This window comes from Ursus maritimus, unplaced genomic scaffold (assembly GCF_017311325.1).
Source record: "Ursus maritimus isolate PB19 unplaced genomic scaffold, ASM1731132v1 scaffold_4, whole genome shotgun sequence".
In the NCBI taxonomy this organism is placed as follows: Eukaryota; Metazoa; Chordata; class Mammalia; order Carnivora; family Ursidae; genus Ursus; species Ursus maritimus.
The window spans coordinates 14,164,140-14,176,350 of record NW_024426552.1 but is presented as its reverse complement, the minus strand read 5'-3'; the positions used below and the strand labels follow the sequence as shown (position 1 = coordinate 14,176,350).

The 12,211-nt window shown below is 38.7% G+C and overlaps 1 protein-coding gene across 1 annotated transcript; it reads left to right on the top strand.

Moving 5' to 3' along the window:
• The first annotated feature begins 690 nt into the window (after positions 1 to 690).
• Positions 691 to 2,029, top strand: LOC103673094 (keratin-associated protein 15-1). Its single transcript, XM_008701813.2, has one exon. It carries the CDS (start codon positions 1,329 to 1,331, stop codon positions 1,779 to 1,781), a length of 453 nt encoding a protein of 150 aa, XP_008700035.1. The 5' UTR covers positions 691 to 1,328; the 3' UTR covers positions 1,782 to 2,029.
• Positions 2,030 to 12,211: the final 10,182 nt, after the last annotated feature.

Genomic DNA, 12,211 nt, shown 5'->3' with positions numbered 1-12,211 from the left:
AGTATTTTTACTTCAAAGTACTCCTGCAAATATTGGACCCTTTATTCTTTTTGTTTTGTTTTGTTTTAAGATTTTATTTATTTGAGAGAGAGCAAGAGCATGAGCAGGGGTGGGGGGGGAGAGGGGGACAGTGGGAGAGGGAGAAGCAGACTCACCATAAGCAGGGAGCTTCACACAGGGCTCTATCCTAGGACCCGAGATCATAACCTGAGCCGAAGGCAGATGCTTAACTGACTGAACCACCCAGGAGCCCCTGGACCCTTTATTCTTTTCTTTCTTTCTTTCTTTCTTTCTTTCTTTCTTTCTTTCTTTCTTTCTTTCTTTCTTTCTTGGAGAGAGCACTCGAGCGAGAGAGCAGAAGCAGGGGGAGCTGTAGAGGGAGAGGGAGAAACAGAGGGAGAGGGAGAAGCAGACTCCCTGAGGAGCAGAGAGCCCGATGCAGGGCTCGATTCCAGGACTCTGAGATCATGACCTGAGCTGAAGAGCACTCGAGCGAGAGAGCAGAAGCAGGGGGAGCTGTAGAGGGAGAGGGAGAAACAGAGGGAGAGGGAGAAGCAGACTCCCTGAGGAGCAGAGAGCCCGATGCAGGGCTCGATTCCAGGACTCTGAGATCATGACCTGAGCTGAAGGCAGACGCTTAACTGACTGAACCACCCAGGTGCCCCCAGACCCTTCATTCTTAAATCAAAAACTTATACACACAAAAGCAGCTTGGGTACTTGTGCTGTGAGAAAACCAAAATCCGAATGTGCAGGACACTCATTTAGCTTTTCTACCAATTAAGAGTTCTTAGTGGGTTATTTCCTCTATAAGGTCCACAAGATTTGGGAGATGAAACAGATATTATGAATTGTGGGGGGTTTTTCTGTTCTCAACTGGATTCCTAAACTTGGAATAAAATAAATATCCCCTCCAGACTACAAAGTATTTTTTTAGAAATTTAAACAGAGCAAAGTTCTCACTGTGTTACCCATTCGATACAATATCTTGAGGGATAGGATAAAGAAAACACCAATCGTATGGGGACAATTACCATACGATTTTATTCATGTACCCAAGCTAATTGAATGACAGATGACATCTTTACTCATGAAAAAAATTGCTTTGAAAAACTAATGAAATCCTTTCATTTAAAAGTCTGCCTTCAAAAAAAAAAAAAAAAGCCTTTGAAGGTTAGTGTATTTCATTCTGCCTGGAGACTAATTAAGCATTCTTATTAAAATGGACACATGCTACTAACCTATTGCTAGAACATATAAGCGTCCAGTAGAAGGTAACAGACACACTCACCAAACCTCCCTGCAACTCAGCTGAACCCAGAACTCAACATGCATTACAACTGCAGCCCTGGAAACTTCTCCTCCCGCTCTCTTGGAGGTTACTTGGGATACCCAGTTTCCACCTATGATTCTTTCTACCCCAGCAATGTAGTCTACTCTCCCAACACCTGCCAGCTGGGATCCTCTGTCTTTGGTGGCTATCAGGAGACCTACTGTGAGCCCACCAGCTGTGGGACGTCCTGTGCTGGGGCCAGATCCTACCAGACATCGGGCTTCCGCCCAAAGAATTCCATCTTCTTCAGTCCCTGCCAAACAAATTACACAGGGTCTCTGGGATGTGGAAATATTGGCCTCGGGTCTCTTGGTTGTGGAAGCACTGGTTTCCAGTCTCTGGGCTGTGGGTTCAGTTTCAGTCGTCCAACTTACTTTTCTTCCAGGAGTTGCCAGTCAACTTGTTACCAACCAGCCTTTAGCTCTCGTTTTTTTGGATCAAGTTGCTGAATGTTCCCCATTATCTCACTGTTATGTCTGTACCACATGAAACTTTAACATGTAGCCTGTCCAATATCCACGATTACTGACTAGCTGCATCACCAGGACTTGCCATCGCCATCTCTCCCAGAAGTCTGTGATTCACTGTGGACAAAGTAACCTTGGCCTGTGACCTTTTCTAAATCAGACATATGAGATAAATCTTGAATTTTCATTTTTATGTCAATGCTCAGAGTCCCCTTCGTTACTCTCTAAGATTTTTCTTATTTTTCTCCTAGGATCCTTTCACTTAAGTGTATTTCAAATAGAATTGACATTTAAAATAAACTTTTCTCGACCATGAATTATGGCATTCCATTTTTCTTATTCATATGGTACATTTGTTGAATGTATCCAGTACTTTCAACTGTCTTCATTAGGTAAGCACCTTTTTGTTTTGTTTTGTTTGTTTCTTAGGTTTTATTAATATGTTACTGAATAGAAAACCAGAAATTTAAAGGATAATTTAAATATGTGACATATCTTACATGTTAAGGATTTACATACCCTGATAGATGAATTTGTTTATTTAATTGCTTTAGAAATTTTTTAATTAGGCATTCACTGCAAAAATATTTATTGAGTTTTGATTATAAACCAGGCGTTGTGCTGAAAAAAGGCATAAGTCCCCTGCCTTCATGAAGTTCTCACACGTACAATTCTAACTCACCATCATGTAGCAAGGGCAATAATGGGGACAAAAAATTAAGTTTCAATAGAAATACAAAGAACAGGGACTTCAAAAAAAAGTGTGAGGGAAAAAAAGTATGAGGAAATGGCATAAAACTCATTACTGACAATCCAAAAAGTTACCATTTCATATTAAAAAAATCTTGTTGATCTAATGTGTTAGTTGTAGTCCTTTGAGAAACAGCTGCCAAATAGGGTTTGACCTAAAAGAAATTTATTGGAGAAAATTCCTCTCAGGGAAAATGGAGAGGTAGCTGGAGAATTCTGGTAGAGGCATCAGACCACGATGCAGATCTGAATTCAGTGAAGGAAAGAAAGAGAGAAGCCAAGAAGGAATGTTGGGTTGGAATAAACCTCTTCGGGGCAGTTCCAAGAAGCTTGGGTAAGTTACCCATTAAAGGAGTCCTGTGTCTCACAGAGATGGGCCTGCCTTAGTATCCCTGCCAAGCTCAGTAACTGGCCAAGAAGAGGACAGGGGATGACGTCGGCATGAATGTGGTGGTAGATTCAGAGACTGGCAGCTGGAGATGTCAGTCAATTATGCTCCCTGCAGAGGGCAGTGTGAGAGGGACATTTTCATAGCTTCCACGATGTTTGATTTACAATAAGTCAAAATAATGATAAATGGTGAAATGATAAATGAAAAGATGGAATTTTTCATGAATTAATTTCAATATCTTTTTTTTTTTTACTTAGTTTGATCAATAAATTAATTACTGTAACAAACCCTATCTAGGACTGAGTGAAACTCTAACTCTACAGCTGAATATGAGAAGGAATTGAGAATTATTGGATGGTCATCTTTGATTTTAAATATAATTAATGTATTAAACATGCTGGATCCAGTAGGGCATAATTAGGAAATTGCTTCCATTTCTCCTGCTATTGAATTTCACACTTGACCTGAGGGCTCTAACCAGCCTGGATCTTTGGACAATTCCATGGGCAGATCTATGATCATATTAAGATATTAAGGAACATCTTTATCTCACACTAGTAGTTAATTCCAATCCAGTATAAATTAAAAACCAGCCTTACAGCTACATCAAGGCTTCTTCCTTGTCCCTTAATTTAGGCCTGTCATGTGATTTGACAGGCCATTGGTGACATGATCATTTGATTTAACCTCCTTGCTCTACCTTGTCGTCCGTCCATGCGTTGCTCCCGACTTGTCCTGTTCAAGCCGAGGAAAGAAAATGAGAACTCAGGTCATCTTTCTCAGCACGCTTTAGACCGCTTGTGTCATCGTGACTTCCTTGTTTCAGGAAACTTTTCCTGGGAAAAGATGAGATTAAACCAATGAATCGTTTCACTGCATGCTTCAGGAAACTCCTATGGACTAGCTTATTGGACACAATGGTCTGTAGACCTGAAAAAACAGAGCCCAAAGTAAGCGACCATTTGCTTATCAAGAAACTTGTGTCAGTAGGTTCTCTTTGCTATGCTCAGCAGTCCTAACGTATCACGTAATAAGTTTGCCCAGTCCCAATCAATTTCCTGCCTTGACACCATTTGAACCCAGAATCTCACTTCTAACCCCTCTCTTTGGAGTCACAGCTAAAACTCTCCCGGCATCCCTCCTCACTGCAGGAAGTTTGGCTATACTTTGTTTTGTTTAGGTAACAGATTGGTGATATTCAAAGGTGTTCAAAGGAACATAAAAGTCTTCACTTAGCTAGTGCTACTTGTGATTCTGTCTTTGCTGTTGAATATCCTCAGTTTTCACAGGTGTCTGAGTACTGGCTCTTTCGCTAGTGGAGACCGTGGTGTGTTTTCCAGAAACCATGTTGTTATCACCCCATACCACTCCCTGGAACCTTCTGCACTGAACGATCACCTGAAAGTTAGCACACTCTTTCACAACTTCTCGTTAGCTCCTCACTCTCAGTTCCTACCCACCCCTTCCAGCTTTCTTCTGCTAGCATCCACTTCCTCTAGAGACCTCTTGGCCCAGAGGAAACACACACACTAGCTGCCCACCCATGGAAGCAGAGTTTGCTCCTAGAGAAGCTTCTTTTCACTCAGCCAACACTAATGACTGATTGCAGCTTTTTAAAAGAGAAACAGAATACTAGTCACCGTAATTCCCAGTCTCCGAGAAACATAGATAACTTTCTGCCTTGTCCCCTCGGTGGCACTGAGGCACAAAATCCCACAGGTATCCCAATCCTTTCATGAACATGGCACGTTTAGCAAATGTATCCTGTACTTTTCAACTGTCTACACGAATCCAACATTCTTTGTTTTCTTTGTTTCATGTATTTTACTAATATTTTTGCTTGACAGAAAGAAGAAAGGTTAAATAAGAGTTGAAATAGATGACATAGCTCATGTTTTAAGAGATTCGTATTCTCTCAGAGGTGTATTTATTCACCTAATTGCTTCAAAAATTTTTGTTTTCGGTTAGGCTTTCACTGAACAAACATTTGTTAAGCTCCTATCATATAAAATGTTCCTATTGTACAGGATAAGATTACTGTCGCCATTTCTGGCAAGCCATCACACTGTCCACATGTGGTCCTTATGACCTTCTCTCCCTTCACAAGAAAGGAGAAGCACTATGTGTGTGTGTGTGTTGTGTTGTGGAGGGAGTGGGGGGGGCTACCATTCTACTGGAAGGAACTACTTCAGAGTAAACCTCTCCCCCTTATGAATTCTAAGCTTCTCTTGATGGTTAAAACATTCTCAAAAACTATAAAACGGTGTGGCCACACCTTCTCTTGAGGATGTGACTAGAGAAAGAGAGATAACGTTTGTATAGAGAGAGAGACGCACAGAGAGAGAGATTTAAGGAATTGGCTCACGTGACTGTGAGGTCTGACAAGTCCAAAACTCCAAGGTGGGCCAGAGAGCTGAAAAACTCAGGCAGGGTTTCTATTTACCATCTTGAGGCAGGATTTCTTCCTCTAGAAGAAACCTTTGTTTTTGCTCTTAAGGCCTTAACTGATTGGACAAGGCCCACCCACATTCTAGAACAATCTCTTTAAAAGTAAACTGATATAAATGATAATTAAATCTACAAAATGTATTCACAACAGCAGCAAGACTAGTATTTAACCAAACAACTGGGCACCATAACCAGTCCAGCTGACACATAAAAGTTATCTACCACAATCTCCATTCTCTTGAAAATCTGGGCTGAGGGTATCTATTTCATAACATATACAGTATAAATTAGTGGATAAGACTTTAAGCAAGAGTAAATTAAAATTTTACTTGTAAGCAATCTTCCTCTCAGTTTATAAAATTATTTTCATGCTTTTTTTTAGATCATTTTTCAGATTCTTAAGTTTAATTTGTAAGAGAGATTTCTAGCCGTTTCATGATTGCTCACTGGGATATGGAAACCTCTTAGTACATGTCTATGTGTGTTCATAAGAATAATTTCTTTTCTGCTAATGATCTCTCCAGTGCAGTCCTGCTAGGAACACGACTCTGGCCTAGCTGTGCACATGAGACATATTAGGGCAGAGGGCAATGTTCAGGGAATTTATTTCCAAGAAATTTTTCTTTTAAAGATTCATTTATTTATTTTAGAGAGAGAGAGAGAGCACATGAGCAGGGTTGGGGAGGGGAGAAAGAGAATCTCCAGCAGACTCCCCACTGAGCACGGAGCCCAATGAGGGGCTCCATCTCACAACCTTGAGATCATGACCTGAGCCGAAACCAAGAGTCAGACGCTTAACCAACTGAGCCACCCAGGAGCCCGACCCCCAAGACAATTTTTAATCTATTTGCCCATCTCATGCTGTTTCTGGTCATCATATTTCTCATGTTTGCTTCGTTTATTAGTTTTTGTCATACTCCACCCTATTTTTGTCATGCCTTTCTTTTGTCATTCTCGACCTTTCTGCTTTGTGTCCTGTACTTTATCCAAGCATTCATTCTCTTTATAGTTTCCATAGCTCTCGGCACGATTAGCATTTGTGTTGGGTACTTTGTCAGGATAGGGGGGTCTTGTGCATTATAAGATGTGTGTAGCAGCTTCCCTGGCCTCTTCAGCTAGATGCCAATAGCACTGCCCCCTCACATGCGCACACCCCTTATCCCCCTTGTAACAATCACATATGTCTCCAGACATTACCAATTGTCCACTAGAAGCAAAATTATTCTTTGTTTAGAACCACCAATTTAGATGGATATCTGGAGAATGAGCTGCTTGGGATAGTTCTTAACTGTGAACACTGGACGTATCCCCCATTTGGGATGGAGATAAGACAGTGAAAATAAAATATTGTATTACTCCATGCATGAATAAGGTGTTATGAGTGATGACTACTGAATAAATGCATGGATATTTCATAAATCTAAAATAATGTTGAGCTACTTACTTGGTAAATATTATGCCACTTTTACACATGAATGTAGTAATTGTGATGATGTTCATAATGGTAATGACCTGTTCAACTACAGTCAGAGAAAAAAAAATGGCATTTTTTGTGACCAGTTTCTCAGTCCCAGAACATCTAAGTTGTCTATTGGGATCACATTCACTCTTTGATCATCCCAGACCAAGGAGAAATAACAAGACTCAGATTATCTCCTCACTATATTTCAGATAATTAAGACCAACTGAGACCAATTTCTGGTTTATGGACTCTGCTTTAATATCTTTGGGTATTCTTAGGGCTTTCTTCAATTTGTCTGACTCATTCTGTGTACTCCACAAAAAAAGACTTCAATTCTTAGTGTCAACCGGCAGTGATGGGACTGATCATAAACTATATTTCTCCATTTTGAAGCTTCGAAGCTGGTATCTCGGGTTTTACTCTCTAAATATCTCAACACCTCATTTCAATTCATCATATGAGCACTTTACTGACTATGAACTTCTTCAGCTGTGTCTACCAAATATTTCATGCTAACAAGCATCTGCTCAAAGGATTCATATTTCAAATACAAGAAAACAAGTTCATTAAACAAATATTTATTTGTCCCTGCTACATGGCAGGGTTTATGTTAAGTCCTGGAGGATGCAAGTTTAAGCAACAATGTAAAGGAATTGATACATGGCTACCAACATTATGAACTAACTATAACTTTAGTTAGACTGGCGGAGTCTCACGAGAAAAGAAATGAAGATTGGAGGACTTTTTCCAGAGGAAGTAAAGCTCAAGTTAGGACCTAGAGGATAATGCATTTGGACAGGCAGAGTAAAGTCACAGGAAAGGAAATAGGACAAGTACAATGTGCAAAGCACTTGTTTGAAGAAGTGCCAGGACCCTTTCTTTCCCTTTGCATGCAGAAAACAGCTTGAACTAGAAGGGCTATCTGGCCATGGATATCATGCTAACACATTTAGATTATATTTCGAATGGAACAGGAGAACAGTGGAAATTTCTGAGTAGTAATTCTAAAATTTCCTTCTGTCACCTAAATTTAATATGATTTGGGGGGGGGATATATTTTTAAATGAGAACTTTGATTGTTTTAGCCAATATTTCATTTGCAAAAATATTTCTAATTCACTTTTTTCTCCCCATGTTTTGTGATTGGAATCCTTGTGGCCCGAGGTACTGGAAATATTTTGTGGTTATGGGCTATATCCTACTTTCTAACTCTTGCCAGCTTGTCTGAAAGGAACCCTCAAGACAGGAATGTGATTTTCTACATAATTTGTTATTTTCAGAGTATCATTTAATAAAATGTTAGCAATTGATTCATCATTATACCTAAAAATAAAAATTAGTTGTGAAAATCAAGATAATTAGCGTATTTACTTTTATGTTATTTTTAAAAGCACTTGTCAAAATTCCATGGGCTTTTATTTTTAACTATACATGTTATGGCAATATAGTCTTATAATCCATGGAACAGTATAAAGTGTTGGGTTGTGTATTTGGTTTTATTTGTTTGTCTGTTTTTTAATAAGACATCTCGGGTACAGAGAAGTTTATTTGTCCAAAATCACACAGCTAGTCAGTATTATACTACAAACTCAGTTCTACTTTTAAAAGTCTATTTTTTAGAAAACCATATAATCCTACACAATGAATAAAAATAAATAAATAAATAAATAAATAAACAAACAAACAAGAGATCACTCATCTTGGTGACGGGGAACTGTCACAATCTTCTAAGTAATAAAATGTCTATTTGACTTAATAACATTTCCAAGCATTTGACATCAAGGAAATAGTGACCATTACTTTTTTCAAAGATCTTGGATAGGGGCGCCTGGGTGGCACAGCGGTTAAGTGTCTGCCTTCGGCTCAGGGCGTGATCCCGGCGTTGTGGGATCGAGCCCCACGTCGGGCTCCTCCGCTATGAGCCTGCTTCTTCCTCTCCCACTCCCCCTGCTTGTGTTCCCTGTCTCGCTGGCTGTCTCTATCTCTGTCTAATAAATAAATAAAATCTTTAAAAAAAAAAAAAAGATCTTGGATAATGTAGAATTTACTTATTAGGAATCCCTGACATTAACAAATTGCATTTCCACAAATTTATTTTATGAATCTCTGCAAAAGGTAAATGAATGCTGAAAAAATTAGAAATGGATATGGCAGGACATATGATGAAATATTTAAGAATATTTATTTGAGCAAGTGAAGCACAAGTTGAGGAATGATAATATGAAAGAAATAGTCTGGAGAATTGGATGGCATTACATACAGTTGAAGAAAGGTCCTACCTAGATTTTCATATCTGCGCAAAGACAGGTGGGTTCATGCAAAAGACCTAAGTAAAGAGCAGGCTTTTTTGTGTAAGAGACAGTGCATTCCCAATAAACCCATTTGGCTACTACATTCTCATAACTACTAAATTAGAGATTTCTAACTATTATGATATTGACTTATGTAATTGGATTTTACATAATTATAGAGGGAACACAAAAAGAACCAGCAAGAAAATTAAGAATATGGAACATTTTAATTTTGCTCTTTTATATGTCATGCTTAGAATATTTTTGCTGCATATTGAAACAAAGTAATGAAAGTCGATAATGATACATTCTAAATTGCTCAAGCTCATAGTACCAGGCTGCTGTTAAGCTGTGGTCAATTAATTGTAAATTCATTCTATTTCCTTAAAAATCATGAAATATGCCAATTTTGTACAGATTCTTTAATGAGAAATTAGGATTTATTTAGTTTGTCCATTGTTCCCCTTAACCCCCAAAGATACTCTGTATTTCAATGAGTATACATAACTATTCAATACTTATTTATATTTTTTATTCTGTTGCATATATAACCATTTTATGTACATAACTATGTTGTATTTGATATATAAAATGGGCTCTATTAAGAATAAAACTTGACATGAGCTCTATTTTTTAAAGATTTTATTTATTTATTTGAGAGAAAGAGAGAGGGCACAAGCAGGGGGAGTGGCAGGCAGAGAAAGAGGGAGAAGCAGACTGCCCGCGGAGCAGAGAGCCTGACATGGGGCTGGATCTCAGGAACCTGGGATCATGACCTGAGCAGAAGGCAGTTGCTTAACCCACTGAGCCACCCAGGCACCCCAACATGAGCTCTATTAAGAATAAAAATGTTTCCCTTGTTTAAAAGTGTTTTCTAAAACCAACAGACTGGAGCATCTGGATGGTTCAGTTGGTTCAGCATCTGACTCTTGATTTCAGTTCAGGTCATGATCTCAGGGTCATGAGACCCAGCTGCCCGCGGGGCTCCAAGGTCCATGCAGAGTCTGCTTGAGATCCTCTCTCTCCCTCCACCCCTCCTTACTCTCCCCCCGACCCTGCTCACACTCTCTCTCTCTTTTTTACGTAAGTAAATAAATCTTTAAAAAAAATAAATTCAGTAAGACTAAGTAACCAAAGAGAGAGAAATAGAGACAGACACAGAGCAAGCGAGAGTGAGGTATTTATTGATAGGCTAAGAGCCTGCCTCTGAGTTGGAATGTACTAGAAATATGACTTAAGATCTTATCACTTAGTTTCCACACATTCTTGAGCAATCTACTTAAGCTTTTTTTCCTTTTAAACTTAGTTGTCAAGGGTGATTTTTTTCTGGCCACGGGTTGGTGACCTTGGGTGACTCACATCCTAGCCTCAATTTCTTCATTTTTACAGTTGGGTAAAATCATCCATTTGGTGGGATTAGTCTAAGGATTTAAAGGAGACATTACATAAAAAAACACTTGGTATCTACTGGAAGCTGGCTGATAAATGTTAGATTCTGTCTGCTATTATTTTACTAGTTTTAATTTACATGTCCTCAACCATGGAGATTTCTTCAATGGGTAGTTAATAAACATTTACTAAATGTCAACTGTGTGGCAGTCACTACACTGCCCTTGGGTTTACAAAGATGAGAAGATAGTTCTTACCCTCAAACAACTTACAGGGCAGTTAAAAAAGAAAAAAAAAAAGGAATAGAAAATCCCCATGTGTATTTAAGTGCATTAGAAACAAGTTTTATCTAGCTAAAGAAGAACATTGTTTTCAAATGCTGTACAATTCAAATGGACACTTTCCATGGAAATTTTATTACTTCTTCCTCTATGTATGTGAATCTTTAAAACTGTATCCAGAGCAGCTCTACTGCAGAGTGTCCACACCATAGGTCTGGGTGCCAAGGAAGGTTCTTGTAGAGCAGAGGCTTTCAAATTTGTGTGACCCTGACCCATACTGAGAAATACATTTTACTTCAGAGACTATTTGCCTCTCTTTTTCTCTCTCTCTCTTTGTGTATTTCTTTCTCTCTCTCACTTCAGAAAAAAAAAATGTGTAAGATGATTCTACTATTTTCTATCCCCTCTCACCCATCCCACTCCATTCCATTCTATTAGTTCTTATTAAAAGAAGTACTGATCACCATCAAAAAATAGATTTTGTGACCCACTAACAATACAAGACTCAGATATTGGAAACTTCTGATACTGAGATTACCCACATGGGAGTTATTAAAACAGCTAATTCCATGTCTTCCTGTTTGAAATTATCTCAAAAAATTTTTATTCCTTTATATAACTGCCCACTGTCTCTCCCCAGTAAGTGGAACAGAATTCCTAGTAAACCGCCGTTCAGCCACAGGTCACTAAATGTCCACTGAAGAAATTTTAGATTTCTGGACACTCTTTGTTAGATGAAATTGCACACCTTGGATTGAAAGATAGTTAAGACAAAATCAGAGCCTTTACCCTAAAAGGGATAAATAACAATTAGAAAGTATATCGATGAAAGTTTAAATCAATGTTTTAAAAAATAACCCGCATATATCTCTGCTTATATTAGTGATCCAATAAAGATATTAAGTAGATACTCAAGCTTGAAGACTTTCAAGTAATACTCAACCAAGGTTAATGTTTGTATAGTGTTTTACAGTTTATATGGACTTTAATACACAAGCATTATCTCAGGAGCACCAACTATTGTATCATAGAAGATATTTATTACTTTCACAAAGATATTGCATTGTAATTTCCTCAGAAATTATAAATTCATGTCTAGAAGACTTCTCGAAAGAGGGCCAAGGCATTGATTGAGAATTCCTGCAAATTCAGTGGTAGGTCCTGGATGCTTATCAAGCAGACACAGGTGACCAGTTTCTCCACATGGTGAGATATCACAAGTGTTCATAACTCAATGGCAGAAACCCCAGGGATCCTCTACTCAGATGGTGGAACCCACTCCTAGAATCCCAAGATCTATTATAAGTTTTTTGCCAAGGAGGGAAAAGGGAGAAAGTCTTGGCTGGAAATACAGGGACTGGCCAAAACACTAGCAGCCAGTGGCATTGTGGAAAGAATCC